Source organism: Bos indicus, chromosome 10, assembly GCF_029378745.1.
Source record: "Bos indicus isolate NIAB-ARS_2022 breed Sahiwal x Tharparkar chromosome 10, NIAB-ARS_B.indTharparkar_mat_pri_1.0, whole genome shotgun sequence".
NCBI classification, from domain to species: Eukaryota; Metazoa; Chordata; class Mammalia; order Artiodactyla; family Bovidae; genus Bos; species Bos indicus.
Genome location: NC_091769.1, coordinates 57,755,787 through 57,781,033, shown reverse-complemented (window position 1 = coordinate 57,781,033; position 25,247 = coordinate 57,755,787). Strand labels below are relative to the sequence as shown.

General features: G+C 37.0%; 1 protein-coding gene across 5 annotated transcripts in view; it reads right to left on the bottom strand.

Annotated features, from left to right (window-relative positions):
* MYO5A (myosin VA) overlaps window positions 1-25,247 on the bottom strand; it is a 205,274-nt gene that overhangs the window by 103,488 nt on the left and 76,539 nt on the right. For all 5 annotated transcript variants that reach the window (XM_070797537.1, XM_070797534.1, XM_070797535.1 and 2 more), the window contains 4 exons: window positions 24,945-25,116; window positions 21,512-21,656; window positions 6,717-6,873; window positions 409-552 (listed from right to left, as the gene is read on the bottom strand). In XM_070797537.1, the coding sequence (XP_070653638.1) occupies window positions 409-552; window positions 6,717-6,873; window positions 21,512-21,656; window positions 24,945-25,116 (618 nt within the window). The remainder of the gene's footprint in view (window positions 1-408; window positions 553-6,716; window positions 6,874-21,511; window positions 21,657-24,944; window positions 25,117-25,247) is intronic.

Here is a 25,247-nt window from a genome sequence, read left to right as displayed (position 1 = left end):
TCCCAACATTCTATCTAAACAATACCATATTCTGAAAGAAAAGAAGGAAGGAAAAAGGTCAAGAACATTTTTTTGGAACTGAGTTCAAGCTATAACTCATTGAAGCATAGACCAATGTCTTCCCTATCAACTGGGAAATGTGACAGACAAGACTAAACTATCAGCACCTCTTCTTAACTAATCTTTTCATACAAGCATCTGGAGGAAACAGCAAAAATCATTAAACCTAAATCACTGTCCAGTCCCAAGACTATTAGTCTAAGGGATATTCTCTGACAGGCATTGTTTCACATGTTTCAGTCCAGATGTAGTTTGTAGTAATACTGACATAACATGCTCAAGAGAATCTGGGAATAAAGTGAGCTCTGGAATGATACAGCAATCTGTATGTATACTGGCCTGGCTTACCTGGAACACCACTCTGGATTTCTCTAAAAGGTAAGTTCTCATATTGGCACCGATGATTCGATATCTCTTATCAAAACCAATCTCAATGTACTTCCCAAAACGGCTACTATTATCATTCCTGGTTGTTTTAGCATTTCCAATTGACTGAAAAACAAGGGGAAAAAAATACGGTTTTAGAAGTGCAATTCATGCCCTGACACGAACAGATTTGTTCAGGGAGAGACAGAACAGAGGTGAACACAACCCTTTAAAAGTGATTCTTTTAAAAACAGAACCAATTTTGCCTCTGCAAATCGCATGCTTTGTCACTGCACAATCACACAGGTATATACTAATAGTCGGTATCAGCCTTGTTATTTTCACACAAGTGATTTTCAGAAACAGCAGACAGGAGGCCAGCGGTTGGGAGGTCTTCACCATGGAAGAAGGCATGGAACACACTCATTCATGTCAGCAAAGTAAAAGAATGGATGGGACCAGGGGCTGCCTAGGCATAAGCCATCCTAGTTAAATAACTAAGTTTTTGATTTCTTGAAATGTAGTCTGTTTCATGTAAATAAACTGGCTAAGACAAACTAATATTTTCCTGGAAATATTGCCCTGGTGTTCAGGGTCTCTTTGTTTCAGCTGGATTGCTTATTAGTGGAGTGTTAGTAATTACCCCCTCAATTCAAAGCAATTTTCAGAAACCAGAGACAGTAAAATTTGGCTTTGAATTTGATAGTGGTATCTAACTTGTGAGACATCTGCTACAGAATGTAGAGAATGTACATTTCTGCTAAATTTTTACTATAATCTTAAACACTTAAATGGCATATGCACTGCCTTCTGATTTAGGTGACATGCTTCTATAATTTTTCCCTTCAAGGCAAAGCAAAAAGCATGCTACAGTTAGAAAAGCAAGGGTTCACACAGTGCATATATTAAACACTTAATTAGATAATTTCATATAATTAATATCTTTCCCTATGCAAAGCCTGTGACTACTAGGATTAGTACACTGAAACCGCAGCAGAAAGATATGAGAATGTTCTGCAGCATTAAGAAAGCAATATAAGAAAAAAAAAAAAAAAAAAGGCAATACAAACACAAGTGATAAAAACAGTAGTAGCACAGCCACAAAAGTTAACACATTAGAATCTCTGATCAATCAAAGAAAACATGTTTAGTCTCTGGAATATGACAGGTATTATCCTATTCTGTTCTGACAATGAGAACACTGCTAAATTTAAGATTAACATTAAAGATGGAAAGAATGGCTGGAAACTACTTTTTCAGCAAAACTTGACACTACAAAATGCACAACAAAAATTTGTGTATCTCCACATACAATATATAGAGGAATCTCCATATATTCCTATTATTTTATTTTGTTTAGAAAATGAAACTAATGGATCAATGCAAAGTTTTCTTTCAACACAACACACTCTGTCAAAGAGCAGATGAGGTTACATGTGGTAGCAGTGGCAGAGCAGTGAGAGTTAATGAGTGCTTCCGGGGCACTGTCCTCAGCACCTTCCCCAGCAACTACGCAAGCTGGGAGAGGGTGGTCCACAGCTTCTCCTCCCTCCCAACTCCTATCCCAACCTCCACATGTCACCTCCCTTGGATCTCCTCAGAGTGTGGAGTGGACCTGCCAAAATCACTACACTCTGTGAGAAGAAGCAGTGAATTGCCAGGGTTGAAACAGATCCTTTTGTCTTTAAGTATAAGGTATATCAACATATAGCAAAGAATGGTAGAGGAGTAAATGAAATACAAGTCTGAAGATTTGGGTGTCACAGCAGGCCCTACCACCAACTTGCATCATTTAATCCTCTGAAGAGCATTAGTGTCCTCATGTGTTAACTGACTAGAACAGACAAGCAGTAGTTGTTCAGTGGCTCAGTTGTGTAAGACTCTTTGCAACCCCATGGATTGCAACACGGAAGACTTCCCTGCCCTTCACCATCCCCCAGAGCCTGCTCAAACTCATGTCCACTGAGTTGATGATGCCATCCAACCATCTCGTCCTCTGTCATCCCCTTCTGCTCCTGTCTTCAATCTTTCCCCGGCATCAGGGTCTTTTCTAATGAGTCGGCTCTTTGCATCAGATGGCCAAAGTACTGGATATTCAGCTTCAGCATCAGTCCTTCTAATGAATATTCAGGATTGATTTCCTTTAGGATTGACTGGTTTGGTCTCCTTGCAGTCCAAGGGATTCTCAAGAATCTTCTCCAAGACCACGGTTCAAAATCATCAATTCTTCGATGCTCAGCCTTCTTTATGGTCTAACTCTTACATCTCTATATGGCTACTGGAAAAACCATAGCTTTGACTAGAAAGACATTTGTCAGCAAAGTAATATCTCTGCTGTCTAGGTTTGTCATAGCTTTTCTTCCAAGGAGCAAGTGTCTTTTAATTTCATGGCTGCAGACACCATCTGCAGTGATTTCAAAGCCCAAGGAGCTGCTTTGCCTTTCACTTCTCTTTTCTCAGCTATTTGTAAGGCCTCCTCAGGCAACCATTTTGCCTTTTTGTATTTCTTTTTCTTGGGGATGGTTTTGATCACCACCTCCTGTACATTGTTATGAACTTCCATCCATAGTTCTTCAGGTACTCTGTCTATCAGATCTAATCCCTAGAATCTATTTGTCACTTCTACTGTATAACCATAAGGGATTTGATTTAGGTCATACCTGAATGGCCTAGTGGTTTTCCATACTTTCTTCAATTTAAGTCTGAATTTAGCAATAAGGGGTTCATGACCTGAGCCACAGTTAACTCCAGGTCTTGTTTTTGCTGACTGTATAGAGCTTCTGCATCTTCAGCTGCAAAGAATATAATCAGTCTGATTTCAATATTGAACATCTGGTGATGTCTATGGATAGACTCATATCTTGTGTTGTTGGAAGTGGGTGTTTGCTAAGACCAGTGCATTCTCTTGGCAAAACACTGTTAGCCTTTGCCCTGCTTCATTCCTTACTCCAAGGCCAAACTTGCCTGTTACTCCAAGTAACTGGAGTACAGGTAACAGAGTACTCTCTTGACTTCCTACTTTTCCATTCCAGTCCCCTATGATGAGAAGGACATCTTTTTTGGGTGTTAGTTCTAGAAGGTCTTGCAGGTCTTCATAGAACCATTCAGCTTCAGCTTCTAGAATAGATGAGCAGTAGCATCCCTTTCAAAAATAAAACTATATGATTCTAAGCCTTTAACCCGATATGGACACAAGGTTCTGGATATAAATAGTGCCTTTTGTCCTTTCCCCTAAGTGTTTCATCAGCCTTACAAGTACTGTATTTATAACAGCCTCCCTAATGCTCTTTTCATTTCAATCAGCAAGAAACTGTTAAAGGAAAGAAGTTTTGTGGTCTTGATTTCACTACTGATTTCAATGACATGTTGAGTGCATTATTCTTCTTTACTAAATGGAGATGGAAATCTTCAACTACAATTTATTAAAGAGGAAAAAGAACTATTAAGACCCAGTGTGCCCCCATCACTTTCCTGGTCCCTATCTTAGGATAAAAATTTCTAAGGAATAAGAAGGGCAAAAAAGCAAATGTCATAAAATTGAGCAAAAAAGAATCATTTATTTCTCTGTACATCATTTGCATTTTGCAAAAGGAGTCTATGCTGAGGATGAGTTGCTGCTGGCTTTCCAAAGGATAATGTGCAAATCCCATAAGTCACTGGGCTACAATGTTCAAGGTGTGGGATGACTGTAATCACTGGAGACATAGACATGCCTTTCTTGACATCACAGTAAAGGGCTCTGATACAGAGACATAATCCTGAGCCAGGCTTAAAAGCTACAAATTTTCTAGGCCACATATTCAATATTTTACCTATGTTTTCTTCCTGTAACTGTAAACCCTTTGTCACCATTTTTCAGCCCTATATTCCATTTTAACCTTTCAAATTGGGATGCCCTTATTTGTAATTGTTGAAAAGTAGTTATCTCTTTAACAAATTTTATTAATCCAAATTCCTGCAGAGAAACTAAACAATATTATAGAAAGAAGCAGCTAAGCATAACTGCTGTCATTAAAAATTTTAATAAATTAATTTTTTTAAATGTATAACTGCTGTCTTTATCTTTTTTTGTTCTTCCTAGCAAATGAGGTAAATTCCTTATAACTGTATTTAAAAAGTAGTATCTGAAGCCATTTCAAATTTTTAATATCACTCCTACATAATACAAATCTGTGTTGTAGGAAAAAATGTAGTTATTTTTTTAGAATACAGAAGGTCATAAAATATTCCATTCAATTAGACATATTCCAGAAGCTTCATTCCAGACTTATATGTTATTATACGGTCTGAATCTAGAAGAGATGGGGTTTCCTAATACCATCATAATCAGGACTTTGGTATCTTCTAACATTAGGGATTAAGAATGGACTAAACTACTGTTGAACACCAAGAATTTGTTGTTATGATCAAAAACAGTAAAAAGAATGGCAGAAAGTAAATCCTTGCTGTTATCTAAACCAAAACAAGAAATGGGCTATATAGACTATTATCACGATAGTAACAGGAGTAGGATCTACCATTATATCTATATAGTTTAAATTCTTTCAAAATCTTAATATTTTCTTAAGATCTTTACTACTTTCTTTTGACATAAGCATCTGTTTTCTCCTATCCATGCTATTTCAGAAAACATTTCCAGTTCTCTTTCCATAGCTCCCCCAGCCCAGGAGGCTCTTAACTTCCCCAACATCTCTTATTTTCTCAATCCCAAGAAGTCCTGCTGCTCTAGAAGGTAGCCCTGTGGGCAAGGGGTCACAGCATACTATAATGAAGTGTCACACACAGCACTGCACACCAGGCACAATTACCTCTGGACTGATTAGTGCAAAAACCACTTGTATCACTGGTGCACCAGGCCAGTTCTAAACGCCATCTGTGTTTGGGTGACAAATAAGACTTGACAAAGGGAAAGAAACAGGAATAAGGAATGCTGACTAGGGTTATTGTAAAAAAAAAAAAAAAAAAAAAGGTTTGTTTCTGCATGTCCAAAGTCATTTCTCTCCATTTACTGAGACTTATTTTCTCCATTTAATGTAACTTTCCTAAAATCACGTCAATACACAAATAATCCTCCAGTTACAAATCCTAAAATACTCAAATTTTCACATGAAAAGGTCTGTTTTCTTTGGTCTGAGCATGTCTACTTTGTATATATAGTCTACTTTTGAAAGGATATCTTTTCAATGGGTTTGAGTCAGTTCTAGTGAGTTGGATGAACCTAGAGCCTGTTATACAGAGTGAAGTAACTCAGAAAGAGAAAAACAAATATATTAACACATATATAGGGAATCTGAAAAAATGGTATTGATGAACTTATTGGCAGGAAGGAATGGAGATGCAGATGGACTCCATTAGAGAATGCTCTTGGGGGAGGGAGAGAGACAAATGGAGAAAGTAGCATCAACATATATACACGATTGGGTGTAAGATGGATAGCTGGTGAGAAGTCGCTGTGTAGCACAGGAACTGTGTACACAGAGCTGTGTAGCTCTGTGATGACCTGGAAGGATGGGATGGGCAGGGAGGGGAGGGAGGCCAGGGAAGGAGAGGATGTATATATAGTTATGGCTGATTTGTGTTGCTGAATGGCAGAAACCAACACAACATTATAAAAAAAATAAAAAAAAAGTTAAATTAACAAAAGGGGGGAAAAAAGGACATCTTTTAACAGATCTTCCTTTTTTCAAGAATTTATATTAGTAAATTTCATTTTCTAATCTAAAACTGTGTGATATGCTTGACAGAAACATGCATAAAAATGTTTCCAAGATCATGATTTAAGTTTATAGTTCTACCTGGAAAAATATAAAAACTTACAGCTAAACAGGTTAGACTACATACAGAAAACGAAGTGTGGGTAAAGGAAGACTAAAACTCATCATGCTTGAGCATAGTGAATCCTACGTTTTAGAAGGAGCTTAAATAAGCTCAGGACTGGGGGGAAAGGAGTAGCTTATACTTCCAGTACAAGCAGCAATAGATACAACTCCATTAACTGAGGAAAAGAAGTGCCATTGCCAGCTACTTGGAGGCAACAATGTAGTGGTAGGTTAAAAACACAGGTTTATGGAATACAGTGGAATCCTTTATAGCTGGACTTTACTTAAAATGCCTACTTTACTGAATTTTTACTTTTCCTAGATCTCTTACTAATATCAGGAACAGTATTTTCCTACTCTTAGTGGTTGGGAGGTCCCAAACTTTCTGACATGTGATGTTTCAATCAAATTTTTCAGTGTGGTTCTTATGGAGAGGATACAGTAAGAAGGCCGTGGCTGCTGCTGTCTTACCTCCATAATGGGGTTGGAAGCCAACACCTTTTCCTCAACATTGGCTTCACTGGCAGAACCACTGACTGTTGCAAAGTATCTCATGGCATACTTAGCTGAAACTGTTTTTCCTGCCCCAGACTCTCCACTTACAATGATGGACTGATTTCGTTCATCTCTGTAAAACAAAGAAGAGCAACTGACATTACTGCCCACTTCTAAATGTGATTAACATCATTTTCTCTGTGTTCTCATCAATGAGCCAAGGTGAGTTCTTGCTCGTTCACACATGCAAAGTTGTGAGAAGGAACCCAAGAACGACATTTCCTAATAAAAATAACAACTTACCAAGTAACAATGAATAGAGAAGGAGAAGAAGATATCAAGCATTAATTTGAGAGCATTGCATCTAAGAATGAATCTGTAACAGTCTGAATTTTTTGTGTGTACATATCTCAAATATATCACTTTATTAATAAATAAAATTATTTTTGTATATTACAGCACTGTTGTCAACCACCTTCAGAAGAGACAGGAGTTACTACAAGTGAATTTAGAAGAAAATACTACTTAATTAAAATGACAAATAGTCTACTGGCTAACAGTCCATAAAGTAGTATCTCTCACAAATTCCAGTTCTTATTAAAGTACCCTCATTACCAGAGAATAAACAGTTCATTTGCTGGCTGATTCATTCAAATATGTTAGAACTCAAAGACTATCTACTATTACATACTTCTTTAATTTACTCATACAGTGACTCAAAACTCTAGGTGATGAACTGGCTCATAAGACTAACATTTCTTTGAGGATAAGGACCTATATTACCATACTGTTAATATCCAGCACCTAGTCCAGAGTCTACACATCACAAATGCTTAGTAAATGTGCACTGACTGAAAGTGAGTCTAGGAATAAGTCTGCCTTGGCTATGACTTTGATTGGGACAGAAGCAGGAACTAAAACTTTCTGAGATGAAACTAGCAATCAGCTACAACCCATCAAATTAACTGAACAAGTTCATAAAGGTGGTATCCTTTGTGCCCTTAATTTATAGAGACAAGATGACTTCAGGGGTTTTTAGTGGAACTATCCTACACGCCACAAGATTGGGAAGTTATTTCACTACAGAAGATGACCTTTTCATCTTTTAAAAGATATTTACTTATCCAACAAGGACTTAGCAAACACCTACTACACACCAAACATAGTGCTAGATACAAGGGATACAAGTTTAAAAGCTATGATCTGTATCCTCCAGTGACTGATGGTCTGAGAGGAAAGACAAACTAATAATTAAAGACTATAATAAATGTAATGTATTGAGAAGAAGAGGTGATCAAGGAAGGCTCCCTAGAGATGATCCAGCAAAGTCTAGAAAGATGAGTAAGAGAAAGCAAGGGAAGAAGTTAGGAAAGAAACATTCCAGGGAAAGGAGATAACATAAGCGAAGGCTCAGATGCATGAGAAGTTAGGAAACATTAGATAATTCAATTTGGCTAGAACATCAAGTAATGACAGATAAGGCCACAGAGGTTAATAAGAAGTGGATCACAAAGATCTTACATGAGATGTTAAGGAATTTGAAGTTTACCTAAAGGTCACAGAGTGCTACTTCAGGGTTTTAAACAGAAAATAAACAATCTAATCAGTAAAATCACTCTGGCAGCAATGTGGATATGAGTGGCAAGGGATCCAGATGAAAAGATATGAAAGTCTGAACAAATATTGTGGTGGTCTTGACTGAGACAGGCAGGTGGGTTTAAGAGAAACCAAAGTGGTAGAATCAAAATTACTCACAATAAGTTTCCAAAGTACAAAGATTTTTCTATGATAAAGGCTGTTTTTTCGTTGAGAAATGGGACTTAACACATTATTTTAGAAAATTTGAAAAGTACAATGGGAATATCCAACTCAGGCCTGATTAAGTAGTTCACATCACACTACCAGGGCCAGTAAACAGCCTGTTCTGACACTTTGACTCCCATACTATGGGGAAAATTAGGACCTAGGTGACACACTAAGGAATATTTAATACTTAACAGTAAAAGCTTGCATATAATTCTCATTTCTAAAAAAAATCCTTAAATCTCACAGTCATCAACTCATTCCCTTTTATTTGAATTTCTAGACTCAGATATTCTCACTGCATCTGTACAAATGATTTCAAGATAAATCACTCTTAACCAGTTCTCGTTGTAGGACCAATACCACCTTTCTCTTTTTCAGTCATTTAGAACATTTTAATGTTCTCAGATACATTAATCAAAGGACACTATCAACAGTCTTTGGATTACCTTCTATAATATAATTAGACAAATTATCTTTTCTTAATTCCTGCATGATCAGTTCTGTCACTATCCCCTGTGTGACAGCTACCTTGACAAAATTCTCCCAGTATGCCTTCCAACAATAAACAAGGTGAAGAGGCTTCCACTAGTCTGATGAAAAGGAAATATTAGTGGGAACTGTTATCCTAAACTGTACTGCCTTTCAAATACTATTTCAAGTCTTTATGATAAAAAGTTGGGGCTTCCCAGGTGGCTCAGTGGTAAAGAATTCACCTGCCAATGCATGAGATACAGGTTTGATCCCTGAGTCGGGAAGATTCCCCTGGAGAAAGAAATGGCACCCCCACTGCAGTATTCTTGCCTGGAAAATCCCATGGACAAAGAAGCCTGGTGGGCTACAGTTCATGGGGTTACAAAGAGTTAGACATGACTGAGCAACTGAGCATGCAGGCATGCGTGATAAAATGTTATATCAAAAAATTTAAACTTCATTATGTAGTAGCCCTTTCCTATACCATGGGGAAAAAGAGAACTCTGAAAGGAGATAAGGTTAAGGATTGTTCAGGTGGATTACACATATTTGTACAAATACACACATACACACAGTGATTTCAAGCACACCAGATACATTTTCTTTTCCAGGAGATTTAGGATCCAGGATCCACATGACCAGCAGTTTTTAAGGGACTCCAATATTTATTATATTCCCTTGCTTCTGGGCAGAGGCTTCCCTTCTTCCCCAAGCTTAGTAGAGCACTCCAGTATATAAATAAGCACCACTCTTCCATTATAGAAATTTCTCTGAATCAGGCTCTGATCTTTGACCTGTCATTTACCAATTTCATGACTTTGAGCAACTGCATGCCCTCTCTGGGTCACAGTTTCCCTCATTTTAATGATTAAATAGCACCCAAAGTCCTTCTTAATTCTAAAGTATTAATACTATAAACTAAAAGTTTAACTCCAGAGTTGATTTTTAAGATGTTGGATATGCCACAGCCTGTACTCTAAGCCAGGTAAACTCTTGGGATCAAGTACAACTGAAAAAGGACAGGCCTACAGATGCTCAGATGGTCTTAAAGGGCTATATTTGACATGGCCAAACATTTCTTCTCTGTAGGACCCTTGAATCTAAGGTGGTCAAAATCAACACAGGGCTACAAAGGGAAAAAAATGTAAGCTCTTTCTACCTGCTTTTAAATGAAGAACAGGAAATAGAAATGTGTATAAAATATGTACAGTCATCTTTAAAATGTTGTTCAGCTATATGTGGCCACAGGATGAAATGTCAAAAAGAGACAAAAGCAGAGATAGGTAGAAGTAAGAAAGACAACTAGAGACATAAAAGGAAGAAGGGTAATACATAATAAAGATATGAAGAGGGAAAAACAGGAAAAGTATAATAGAGATAGGGAGAAAACAGCCAAAAACAAAGGATAAAAAACTTTATGGTTTTAAGGTGAATATCAGAGTCTATCCTACTCTACTTATTTGAGCTCTAAGTTTTAGAATGTTGAAAGCGTGCAAATATGTAAATAATAATTTATTGTTCTTCCAAATTTTGATTAGCTGATCCTTAAGGTGCTCGCGTCCTTATAAGACCCTTCATTTACTACTGGGATGTAGATATCATTTCAAGGACCTGATAAAACCAAATTAAGGAATACATATTTACCATTCTTCATCAAGGACAAATCAATCTGGAGTATCCTAAGGCTGCAGGAACTGAGAATTTATGATTTCTAGCTTAGCCAGTCCTCTCAAATGTCTCTGCAATGATCCTAAATGGCCTGGGTACTGGGTGCCCTGAAGTAAAAGTGAACTCTTGTGATCTGTTTAGTCAATAGTACTTCCAGAGGCTATAATGTGAATCAAAAGCTACCACCCAAAAATACTGCTTCATTCATTCATTAAACAATGAAATGAGTAGTCACAATATGCCAAACACTTTATGAAGATAGAAGACTCTACAGTCATGGCCTATTGAGACAGATTGAAAACTATAGTCAAAATATAGTGGACCTGGTGGCTCAGTGGTAACGAATCTGCCTGCTAGTGCAGGAGATGCAATTTAGATCCCTGGATTGGGAAGATCCTCTGGAGAAGGAAATGGCAACCCACGCCAGTATTCTTGCCTGGGAAATCCAATGGACAGAGCAGTCTGGCGGGTTACACATCCATGGGGTTGCAAAGAGTCAGACATGACTTAGCGACTAAACAATGACAACAACAATTACAAGAAAAGAGGTCTACCCAGGATCTTATGAAAACATGGAGACGGAGAGGGAGATATGAGGAGGAGATGCCAGGAAATGCTTTCTAGAGAAGGTGATGCCTGAATTGACTCATATATAATAATAATGAGAAACAAGGTTGTACAGGAAAAGGCAATAGAATTAAACTATGGAGAAGCACCTGAAACCCCAGGAACTAAATTATTCAAGGATAGAATATCCACTCTGGGTTGATGAAAGAGAGAGATGTTATACTTTAGTCTATTTTCCTTCAATCTGTATCTGTTTGGTCTGTCCAGCCTTTCCTTAGATTATATCTATCAAGATTTCATTTTGTATCAGGTATATTATTTTACAGATTTTCCTTCTGAACTTTACTGTTTAAAAACATAATCTCTCTAGTTTATTGTGCTCATGCTGAATACTATTCATATTTCCAAGACCATCATCTTGTTCTCTGCAAACTTAATGAGCATACCTTCCATTCATATCCAAGTCATTAATGAGGAAACTAAATATTGCCAGCCTGACTCACACAGAATACATTTACTATATCTACTCACCTCAGTATTAACTCTCAGGTGTTGCCATGGTCTAATTTTTAGCTTACAAGTGAACATATTCTCATGAAACAAAATCTAGAGGTTTATTTTTTTTTATAGGCACTCAATCTAATTGCTTCTCCCTTATTCAATCCCTTGATTAAAAAAAAAGAAAAATATTAAGCTAGTATAATAAAATGCTTTCTTCCAAAGTTATGTATTTACTGTGATATGGCTTTTACTTGAGACTGTAGTCTCTATTTCTCTTGTTAGAAGGTGCAAGGTTTTTCTACATTTTTATTATTGCCAAGCATTAAGATAGGCTCTGCTCTGTTTCTCCAAGATTTCTGCCTTTGATTAATCCCAAGAAGAAAAGATTTAAACTCTAAAACTTACTAGATAATAAGTAAATAAGACAATACGTCCTATTAGTTTTTAAGCAGAAATATTTGCTATAAGACTGTGCTGTGCACTAATGAAAGCTGGGCTACAGAGGCAGAAAGATTACTCAGGAAATGAAAACAAGTGTTCCTTAGAGATACACCCATTTTCTGCTAAGAAGTCTGTCATATACTGTCAGTTCTCATGTCACTTTGACTTGCCTGTTTCATCAGTATGTTGTTATTGTGTAGTTGTCAAGTCATGTCCAGCTCTTTTGTGACCCCATGGACTATAGCCCTCCAGGCTCCTCTGTCCATGGAATTTCCCAGGCAAGAATACTGGAGTGTGTCGCCATTTCCTTCTCCAGGGGATCTTCCCAACCCAGGGATTGAACTCATGTATCCTGCACTGGCAGGCAGATTACCAGTGAGCCAGCAGGGAAGCCCTTCATCAGTATAGAGCCTGTGAAATTAATGTAAAGATGCCACAAAAGAAATAGCCTGTTTTTTCCAGTAATGGATATATAGAAATAGGGTCATGTAATTGGAAGTAAGAAAATTAAACAACAAAGAAGATAGGCTTTGGAGACTCAGAGCCGGATTCAAACCTCAGTTCTCACATACTATTAGCACAATGGTCTGAAAGTTACTTTCCTCAGTTTCCTCATTTGTAAAGCAGGAGTGATGATGTTTGCTCCCAGGGGTACAATGAAATTAGAGGTAACATGCCTGATCCCATGCTTGGCACACAGTATATTTCTAAACATTGTAGCTCCTAATTACTAATACAAGTTAGTCCCTATATATATAATATATAAAATTCCTTATCACATAGCATGTGCTACTTCATATCTGTATAAGTAGAAATAATTGGTACCACATGGCTGGTGAATCACAGGCAGTAACAGGAGAGATTTTATGATCTATAACTGCCAGCATCCACTTGGCCAATGAAACTCAGAGTGAAGCTTCAGAGACTGCCTAAACACATGCAAAAAGGGCCCACCCTAAGGAAAGGCCTAGCAATAGAGTCGTGAGACTCCGTGATGATGAAGACTGTGATGATAGTAAGAGCTTAGATTTAAATAGTATTTTTCAAAATGCTTTTTATGTTTATCATCTCAGGTAATTTTCATGTCTGATGTAAGCACGATAAATATTATCTTTTCTTGGTTGGGGGAAACGATAATGCAGAGAGGTCAGATGGCTTATCCAAGGTTAAAGCAGAGGTAAGTTGTTACACTCCACATCTCTTAGTTTCCAGATGAAAAGTCTATACTATGCTCCTTCTGCATCTCTCCAAGCTCCTCACCATGGTTTGCCCTTCACTGGAAAGAGTAAAAGACTTCTGCATTAGTCCCCATGAACCACATGGAAACAAATGCATACCAAAGAATGTCTGCAATGTAAAGCTACATCATCTAGTGCAAGTGTTCTATTTCAGGATATAAGCTGAGGTCCAGGGAGACCGGAAGATTTAAGCTTATATAGTTATTTGTTTATGTAGCTTCGACTAGTATGGATATCGTTTCCCTTACACTAAGGTTATGCATGTAACTCTCAAATTTATTTTAAGAAAACCCACAAATGAAACAATCAATAAAATTTATTTGCTCTACCATTCACAGTGGAGGAAAACAATACCAAATCAAGCAATCAATATTACTTGGTTTTAAAGAGAAAAAAGAGATTAAAAAAAAAAAAAAAAAAAAGCCCTGATGTTTTAAGGAAAATAATACTGTGCTTTAATTATCAGCGAGCAATCAGTTTCAGGATGAGAAAAGACTGATAAGAATGTGAAACAAAAATATGAGAAGACAGACATAGCAGCCCACTGAGTTCTTCTCTTCTGTAAGCTGACAGGACAGTTAAAATTAAGAGGCTAGTCTATGAAAATCTCCTATGAGGACACTATTCTCCGTAAGCGTCATGCTGAGAAAGAAGGAATGAGCCAAGGATCCTAGTTACGCTGCTGTCACTGGACATGTATCTACGGGGCAGGAATCACTTGTGTCAACTGTGCTTTGAGGACAGATGTCGAAAATGCCATTTCAGTCTTAAATATCTAAAATGGAACTCCACCCCCTTCTTCTTCCAACACTTCCACCCCTACATGCACAACCTGCTCGGCCTGAATTTCCTCCATCTCAGTAAACAGCAACTCCAACGTTTTAGGTGCTCAGACCAAACACTTTGCCACCATCCCTGACTTCTCTTTTTCTCTCATACCCCTATATAAACAAGCCTTCTTATGTTCACCTTAAAAACTTATCCAGAGCCCATCCACTTCTCACCGTCTCTGATTGTATTATGCTCTATTAGGTTATCATTAGCTCTTGCTTGGATCAATACAAAATCCACCTAACTAGTTACCTAGAATTGACCCTTATTGCATTACATTCAGTCCTTTGGTTGTTTTTTTACCTTTGAGATGATTTCAAACTTATAGAAAATGGCAAAAAGAGTAAACTGAATTCCTGTACCTGCTTTACTCAGACTCACCAATTGTTTAGATTTTGCTCATTTGTTTCATAAATGTCTCTGTTTCTCTTATTTTGATATTTTCTGAAACATCTGTGAGTAAGTTATAGACATGATGACTCCTACATATTTTAGAGTTTACTTCCTAAGAACAATGACATTGCTCTTACATATCTACTGTGATCAAAATCAGGAAATGTAAAATTGACAAAAAACCATTATTTAATCTACAGTCTATATTCCTATTTTACAATCATCCAGTATTGCCCCATACAAAGTTACCCTGTCTCCCTCATCATCAAGGATTCAATTCCAAATATTCACTGCATTTAACTGGCATGTTTCCACTCTCTCCTTTAATCAGGAACAGTTCCTCAGCCTTTCTTTGACTATCTTGATCTTGATAATTTTAAAGAGTATATAGAGCTATTTTTCAGTATACACCTCATTTACAGTTTTTCTCATGATTAGATTCAGGATATACATTTTTGGTAGGAATCTATCATGAATTTTTAACACAGCTGCCAGATCATGTCATTTCCCTGCTCAAAACCCACACTCAGAGAAAAAGTCAAATATGCTACAAAAGTCCTCAAGGCTTTGTATGGTCCTTGCAATTGCTAATCTCTCTGCTTGGAATATTCTTTCTCCAGATATCTGAATGGCTTGCTTCCTCCTTTCCTTCATGTTATTGCTCAAAAGTTAGCTTTATTTTTTACAGAGTTGGATAAGTTAATACCAAAATCTACATATAAAAACAAATGCCTAAGGATAACCAGGAAAATAATGAAAAAGACACTGTGTGGGGGGAAGGGTGGTTAATGGTATCAGACACACAAACATAAAACATACTATAAAATCACTACAATCAAAGTGTGGTACTGGGACATGAATAAAGGAAGAGGAAAGAATATAGCCAAGAAATTAAACCAAGAACATAAGAAAATTATGAACCAAGAACATAAAAAAAACATAAGAAAACCAACAATAAGAAAAAAGGGCATGATAAATTTTAGGTGGCATCTTAAATAACTGGCAAAGATGGGCTTCTATAAGTGACACTGAGATAACTGTGCAGCCATTTGGAAAAAATACAAATTTAGATCCATATGTCTCATACAAAAGTATAAACTCCAATGGGATCAGCGATCTAAAGGTAAGCTATAAAAACAATACAAACACTAGAAGAGGATTAAATCTTTTTTGCTTTGGTGTAGAGAAAGGTTTTCTAACAGTGACGTAAAATTCAAAGAAATAAAAAAGATTAATAAATTTGCTTGGAAAAGGACATTACAAGCAAAATAAAATTGAGGGGAAGTATTTGCAATATAACACAGATAAAGGGCTAATATATCATATATATATATATTTAACTCTTAAAATTGAGGATCAAAAAACCAAAAAACAACAGAAAAATGTAAAAAGTTGAATCAACAATTCAGCCCATAAACAAAGAAACAAACAAAAAATGAAACTGCTCTTAAACATATGAAAAGACATTCAAACTTACTCATATTTAAAGAAATGCAGATGAAAACAACATTAAGATACCATTAAACTGGCAAGAACATGACACAGTGGTAAAGAATCCCCTGCCAATGCAGCAGACGCAAGAGATGCAGGTTTGATCCCTGAGTGGGAAAGATCCCCTGGAGTAGTAAATGGCAACCCACTCCAGTATTCTTGACTGGACAGTTCCAGGATAGAGGAACCTGGTGGGCTATGGTCCATGGGGTCGCAAAGAGTCAGATGCAACTAAGCACACACACACACACACACAGATTACATATTTTGTTGATAAAGCTATGGGGAAATAGACACTCTTGAACAATTTAGGCAAAAATGCAAACCAAAACAACTCTTTTAGAGGGAATCTGGCAATATATTTATACCTACCTTTTGACCTACCAATGCCACTTTTAAAACTACAAAAATGTGCTCCACCTCTAACTTGTCTTCTTAAAGGCTGGTCAAGGTTACTGCATTAGCACTGAACACCGTGTAACCCAATGCAAGCAATGAGGCTTTAGGGGTAAGAACCTGTACAATGTGAAGTCAAACCCCACTTCTGCTATGTACTAGCTGATAGGCACCAAACCCAGCAATGCCTCCATCTGCTTACACAGCGATTTTGATTTTCAAACCATTGTGTCACAAGTCACCAAGACCATGGTGTTCAGTTCAAACAGCACTGTGCTAGACATGGGAGCCATAGGTTCCAAGAGCAACTGGGTCCTGGCTTGGAGCAAAAGCACCAATGTTGGACATGAAGACACATTCGACCAGAACTTCTACCCGAGCTGAGGAATTCCTGAGATAGCAAGTTGTTAGAGAAAAGCTCTGAAACAGGTATGAACCTAAACTACCAAAGCCTGTCAGTGATTAGATTCTGCACCCTCCTCCCAGAAGCAGTTGGGTGGTTTAAGCTGCTCATGGCCCTCTGGCAGTTGTCCAGTTGAGGTAGCCAAGAATGTGAAAGTCCCTTGCTCTATCTCTTTGATCCCATCACCTCTCCCGTCCCTCTTCAAGCAGAGAGGTGCACTCTCTGCCCCTTGTGGATGAGAAATCTCCCTCCAGCTCTGGCCCCACTGGCAATAAATATCACCAACTGGAATGTTCCAAATATTTATGATCAAGATATTGAGAGCTGCCCAATGCCACTGCCCCACTCTGTTCTTTCAGTGCTGCTTGCCACTGCCTGGTATTCCCGGCAGAGATGAGGACAGCTGTAGCCTCCTCCAGCTATGGAAAAACTGCCTACCTCTCCTTCCATCCCTGAGATGCCTCTAAGGTCCTACCGATGATAGACTGCCAGTGGGTTCTCTTGGGCTTTAGCTCCTGGAGAATGTTGTACAGAGTTTACATTTTTTTAAAAAATAGTTTTCATAAAGACATATATATCACCCTTATCCCCAAGATGTGGGCAAAATTATCTCATTTATCTAGGCCTTGCTCCATGGTGTATCTGAGTCAGACTGTATATTTTGTTTCCAAGACTTAAAAGCAACTTGGAAGAGAAACAAATAAAGAAATACAAATATAAAAATGTATATAATAAATAATAAATATACAAACTTATTTATTGTAGCACTGTTTGCAATTGCAAAATATCTAAGTGATCATATATGGGACAGTGGTTCAACAAATTAATAAGTTAAGTGGGGAAAAAATGAACCAACCTAGGTAACTTTGGAAATTGGTACTTCATATTATGTAAGACTAAAGACAAAATGACCTGGACACAATATTGCACTTGAGTGGTAAATTTGGTTTTCACAGGGCTATGGGTTAGCATTTCTGAAAGTAAGAATATTCTAGGATTGAGCAAACAAGTAAATATACTATGGATAAGGAGAGTCAGGTTTCTCAAGATCAAAGAAAGAAGTTAAAAGAAGAAAAAAGAAATCAAGAATGAAAACTATGGTTTTGGGACTTCCCTGGTGGTCCAGTGGTTAAGAATCACCTGCTAATGCAGGTGACGTGAGTTCAATCCCTGATCCAGGAAGATTCCACATGCCATAGGACAACTGAGTCAATGCGCCACAACTAGAGCCCACGAGCCTCAACGACTGAAGCCTGTGTACCTAGAGCCCATGCTTCACAATAAGAGAAGCCACCACAACGAGAAGCCCACTCACTGCAATCAGACAAACCCACATACAGCAACGAAGACCCAATTTAACCAAAAAATAAATAAAAAATAAATACAATTAAAAACAAAACAGAAGATCACCATATGGTACCCCAACACTAGTCAAAGCGAGAATAAACATCAATAAAAATTTAAAAAATAAAGACAAAATATAAATTAAATAAAAACTGTGGTGTTGAACTGAAATTGGAGGAATCAGTAATTTTAATGGTTTTATGGTTTTAAATATATATACATTATATAGATGTGTATAGATGTGAAAGATGTGAAAGATGTGTAAGTGTAAAGATGTGAAAAGTCTGTGCTACTTAGAGAAAGGTAAATTAAAACAACACTAGGACACCATTTCTCACCTGTCAGTTTGGTGGAAATTTTAAATGATGACAACACCTTCTGTTGGTGAAGGTGTGGGGGGCAACGTATTTCTTAGCTGTGTGCACTGAGAAGGTTTATAGGCAAGGATTCCCACGTAATGAATGCATCTAGCACCCAGATCTTAGTTCCTAAGTGCCATTTCTTCAGTACAAGGAACCAGGGGTCCTTGAAGAAATGGCTGCATTCATTGGGGGTTGGGGCAAGAAAATTAGAAAATGAGTCAGATGGTGCTAGAAAGTTAGGAAATGCTCAAAAGATGATGGAGAATGTGAAAGGACACTGGAAAGAGCTCTCAATGGCCAAATCTGAGACAGTTTGAACAAAATAAATAATGATAGTAATGTAGAGTAGGTAAAGAATCTGTCTACAATGCAGGAGACCTGGATTCGATCCCTGGGTTGGGAAGATCCCCTGGAGAAAGAAATGGCAGCCCACTCCAGTATTCTTGCCTGGAGAATCCCCATGGACAGAGGAGCCTGGCAGGCTGCAGTCCATGGGGTTGCAAAGAGTTGGACATGACTGAGCAGCTAAGTACACACACTCGAATGCAGAATAATCCATAGTATGAAATGCATGTCCGTGAGTTCATACTGATACAAATACAAAATAAATAATAAGTAAGTTGGGGAGGAAAGAAATAGCTTTTCCTTAGATTAGACTTCTATCCATAGCTGTAGAAGGAATGATGGAAACAACAAACAACCACCTGGCAAACACCACAGTAATAACTGCTGCAGGTAAGAACTGCTGATGGATGTTAAAATTAGTGAGTGAAAGCATATTATGAGAAACAGGATATTTGCATAGTCTCAAAGTATTTTCCCATAAGGTACTTACTAATTTCAGTTTAAAATAATCACCTTAGGGACTTCCCTGGTGGTCCAGTGGTTAAGACTCCACACTCCCAATGCATGGGCTTGTGGCACATTTTATGGGTGTAGATTAATTCATATAAGTGGCAAACATAATATCATCATTGACTGATGCATATTTTAAAACTATCTAAAAACAAAACTGAACAAAGGGAAAACAAACTTGCCATTAAGAAGTCATGCTGGCGTCACAGAGGAAATACTAAGGAGGTAATATTAAGAAACCAAAGCAAATTAAAGGGTAAAAAGCCAGAAATATTCATATAATCCAAAAACTGTGGATTACCAGTAACATGGATGGTGAGAGCCAAGCTTTCATATTTAAAAATAGTATTTTCAAAAAAGTCATATAATTCTCTATGAACTGTAAAAAATTTCCCAGGGATTTATTTTTAAGTAGGGAATACCATGCAATCCCCTCTCTGCCCAGTAGCTCTCAGGTTCAACTTGTAAGGTGCTAGCATTGTTTTGCAGAGCTCAATACCAAGTAAATAAAATACTGTCAGGCTTTTCTACTGGGCTGGCCAAAAAGTTCATTCAAGTTTGTTTTTCCATAAGATGTAGTGGAAAAACCCAAATGAACTCTGGCCAATCCAATATTTCAGGGGGAAAAAATTGCATCAATAAATGGAATTTTCTCACTTTTAAACTTAAAAGTAAACTTTTGGTTACTATTCTATAGCAGAATCTGAAATAATATGACATGTAGAACAAAACCGTGCTTTGTCATTTTATATTTAATATGTCAATATTTCATAGTGTCAGACCAATTGATTTTGAAATCATTTTACTAATACATTTATTTTTTAATGTTCTTTTTCATTATGGTTTGTCACAGAATACTGATATAGTTTCTTATGCTATACATAGGACCTTATCATTTATTCATTCTGTATATAATGTTTGCATCTGCTAATCTTAAACTCCCAGTCCATCCCTCTTCTACTCTGCCTCACCCCTGGAAACAAATCTATTCTCTATGTTCATGACTTTGTTTCTGATTCGTAAAAGTTCATTTCTATCATTAGCTTTCTCATCTATAAAATGACAATACCAACCTTGGATGAGTCCTATAAGGATAAAACTACTTAGTAAATGGGAGGCAATTAAACAGTGCCTTGCACAGAAAGAGTACTTAATAGCCTTTACCTGTTATTAGAAGTATCAATACCATTTTACTAACAAAAGGGTATAATGACTTCTATGGATTCTGTCATTGAAATAATTCTAAAATTCTGTCACACACTGGTCCAATTATGTACAAACATTCTCTCTTGTTGGAAAGGAGAAAATAAAAAACTCTGCAGTATTAGTTTTCTCTCCATAAACTGCTTGAGGGTTTCCAATATCATATTTATAACATGCCACATCCTTACCTGTAGACTGGAGAAACAGGTTAAAAATAGACTGTCCTTCAATGCATGCATAATTTTGCATTAAATTATATTACCAAGAGCATAATCTAGTCTTGAAAGTAGATTTTTCTTTCATTCTCCACTCTAAAAATATTATTAGGGTTCCACAGTTATCATCAAAGACATTTTCCTGATGCTGTTCAGGATCACTGATACCCTAAAATTCGCTAACTTAAAACTCACAGTTTCCTGTTTTAATTACCCCAGATACAGACAGATTTCTATCAGCATTTAGGCCTTTTAGTTCTGGTCTGCCACTCACTAGATGAATAACATTGGGCAAGTCGCTTAATACCTCCAAACCTTGATCCATTCATCTATAAAATGTGACATCTGTCCTTAAATAGTCACAGGATTATAGTGAGATACCAAAGGTAATTTTTAAAAACTATATGTCCTTTTACAAATGTTAGGTGATTTTGATAATAATTCAGGCCACCTGAAACAATCGAGGCTGTTTATTTAATAATTTACAAGTTGTTATTCACTGTATTTTAAAATATCTGTGACTCAGTAAAGAAGAAATGATCACATCCAATAAAAGTAATGAAATAGCAATAGAGCTTCCACCAACCTGGCCATTTGCTTGTAAGCTTCTTCAGCTACTGCAAAGATATGTGGATCCATATCACCCATGTTCTGACCACTATATGCATTAATAATATCTTCTCCATAAATAGGCAGCTGTTCATAAGGATTTATAGCTACTAGGACTATACCTGGGAAGAAAGGCAAAAAACCAAAAGAAGTCAATAATATCCTAATGGGCGTATCAAACGTGGTAAAGTGAGAATCACAGTTAAAATTCAATTAATATCAAACTAACAAATTGCTAAGAGTCAAAATATACCATAGCACTTGCCTGTGAACCATTAAGTCCTAACTAAAAAACCATTTACAAACAAGACTAGGTTATTTAAAGTAGTAAAAATTGTGGCAATATTGGAAGAATTTTAAATATTTTTATAATATTTAAACCAAAAATTCTACTTCTAGAAATGTATCCAAATGAAATAAACACATATTCATGTAAAGGGATTAAAAAAAAAAAAAAAAGATGTTTATTATAATGTTATTCGTAACAGTGAAAAGTAGAAACAAAATACAAAACAGAGGGACAGTGGTTTATGTTTAGCACAAGAAACTATATTCTACATCCTGTGATAAACCACAATGGAAAAGAACATGAAAAAGAATATACATATGTATAACTGAGTCACATTGCTATATGGCAGAAACTAAATATGACATTGTGAATCAATTTTATTTCAATAAATATTTTTTAAAAAGGGAGAGTGGTTTAATATGTATTATTATATCCATGCGATCCAGATCATGTTTGTGACAAATATTAAGTGCCCTGGGAAAAGACGACACACTATATATAGACTGATTCCAATTTTATATTTATTTATACTCTTTTACATTTACACACAGGATATAAGACAACTTAATATTGGTTATTTTTCAATGGTGAATTACATGTAATTATTTTTCATTTTTTATACTTTTTTTTGGTATTTCCTTAAATTTTATATCAGATATATGTTAACTTTAGTCATTCATTCAACAAATATTTGACTACAATTAAGTTTTGAGTCTTTTCTAAGTGTTATATTTATAGCAGTAAAAAAAAAAAGACTAATTTAAATAGAGTATAACCTTTAAAAACTGTAACCACTATACTGTACACCTGTAAGTTATATAACATTGTAAAGTGAAAGTCAAAGTCACTTAGTCATGTCCAACTCTTTGTGACCCCAGGGACTGGGGCCCACCAGGCTCCTCTGTCCATGGAATTTTCCAGGCAAGAATACTGGAGTGTGTAGCCGTTCTCTTCTCCAGGGGATCTTCCCTACCCAGGGATCGAACCCAGGTCTCCCGCACTGCAGGTGGATTCTTTACCGTCTGAGCCACCACATCAACTATATTTCAATAAAAATTTTTTTTTTTAAAAAGGAAAAATCTTTGTCCTCCTGGACTTTGTAATCTAGAGGGAAATTCAGGCAATAAATAAGAAAAATATATGTATATATATATATTACAGGATAGATAGTAAGGTAAATGGGGGATTAAACAGAGAAGGAATATTGATGTCTAGGAGAAGAAAATATAGGGTGGACAGGAAAGGCTTCAATGAGAAGGTAGCAGTAGCATATGTGCAAGAAAGATAAACTGAAGAAAAAATGAATATTGACCAAAAGACTTAATAGGTAGGAAAGAAAAAGAGCAAATATCAAGAATATAAATTCTTTTAAGAAGAAAAGATAGCTGTCCCTGCCCCAAACTGGAGCCCAATGAAGAAATGTTGAGCACTAAGTTGGGTACATGCAGCAGAGACTTGGAAGGAAATGGATAGAAATCCCAGACCTGAGACTCAGCAGATAATACTTGGTGAAAGAAGGATTAAAAAATCAGTACAGAAAAAAGAGCTAGAGAAAATGAAGAATAAGAAGGAAGCAGAGAAAGAAGAAAAAGAAGGAAAAGGGGAACATATACATGTATGCTTAACTGCTAGGAGAGGGGAAGAAAAAAAATCTTGGACTGGGTCACTGGCAGCTACTACTGGAATGAACAGGGGCCCAGGCAAGCAGATCAAGCAAGAAGTGTTACTACAACTCAAGTCAGTCCTGCACTGCTAAGCATATTGAGAAAAAGAAAACATTTTGAACCCGCCCCAAAGATAAGTCTTTGGATGCCTACTCTTCAAGTATTGGTTTTTGTAAGAGATGAAAATAACTTGCAAATCAGTACTGAATATGGCATACGACTTCTATGCAGAGAAAAAGCAAAAGATGGACCCAGTTCTTTGTATTCTGAGTAATATTATTTAAGTTCATAAAAGAGTTTATTCAGCATAAAATGCAACTAGCTAATGAACACTGGTAAATCTTTTGAGAATCTGTATACGGGTCAGGAAGCAAAAGTTAGAACTGGACATGGAACAACAGACTGGTTCCAAAAAGGAAAAGGAGTACGTCAAGCTGTATATTGTCACCCTGCTTATTTAACTTATATGTAGAGTACATCATGAGAAACGCTTGGCTGGAGGAAGCACAGGCTGGAATCAAGATTGCCGAGAGAAATATCAATAACCTCAGATATGCAGATGACACCACCCTGATGGCAGAAAGTGAAGAAGAACTAAAGAGCCTCTTGATGAAAGTGAAAGAGGAGAGTGAAAAAGTTGGCTTAAAGCTCAATATTCAGAAAACGAAGATCATGGCATCCGGTCCCATCACTTCATGGCAAATAGATGGGGAAACAGTGGAAACAGGGGCTGACTTTATTTTTCTGGGCTCCAAAATCACTGCAGATGGTGACTGAAGCCATGAAATTAAAAGACGCTTACTCCTTGGAAGGAAAGTTAAGACCAACCTAGACAGCATATTAAAAAGCAGAGACATTACTTTGCCAACAAAAGTCCGTCTAGTTAAGGCTATGGTTTTTCCAGTGGTCATGTATGGATATGAGAGTTGGACTATAAAGAAAGCTGAGCACCGAAGAATTGATGCTTTTGAACTGTGGTGTTGGAGAAGACTCTTGAGAGAGTCCCTTGGACTGCAAGGAGATCCAACCAGTCCATCTTAAAGGAAATCAGTCCTGAATATTCACTGGAAGAACTGATGCTCAAGCTGAAACTCCAATACTTTGGCCACCTGATGCGAAGAGCTGACTCATTTGAAAAGACCCTGATGCTGGGAAAGATTGAGGGTGGGAGGAGAAGGGGATGACAGAGGATGAGATGGTTGGATGGCATCACCAACTCAATGGACATGGGGTTGGATGAACTCCGGGAGTTGGTGATGGACAGGGAGGCCTGGTGTACAAAGAGTCGGACACAACTGAGCAACTGAACTGAACTGAAATCTTTTGATAACTCTGAAGTGAATATGTTTCTAAGAAAAGATCCACCCACAGCCTTCTTTCTCATGCACATTATTTCCACGGTTATGTCCATTAGCAAAAAGAATTCACAGTTCACTCAGACAGCAATGCACACTCACCACAATATGTATAAATAAGTTTGGAATCAATAAAGCGGACTCTGAGATTATGGAGTACAGCAGGCTCGTGAAGATAACTGAGGGCTGTGAGATCATTTTCACCCACAAGTATGTCAGGGTTTCTTAAATGAGGCAGTTCCTTGGTCTTTGGATCTAGACGATATTCCAAATCCTGAAAATGCACAAGATACAGCATCTGAATAAATCATGGCAAAAACCTGATACAGGCATGTATTAACACATTTTGATCATTTCCTATTCCTGATTTGTTTCTCAGTTATTAAATACATTTTCCTGGTACCT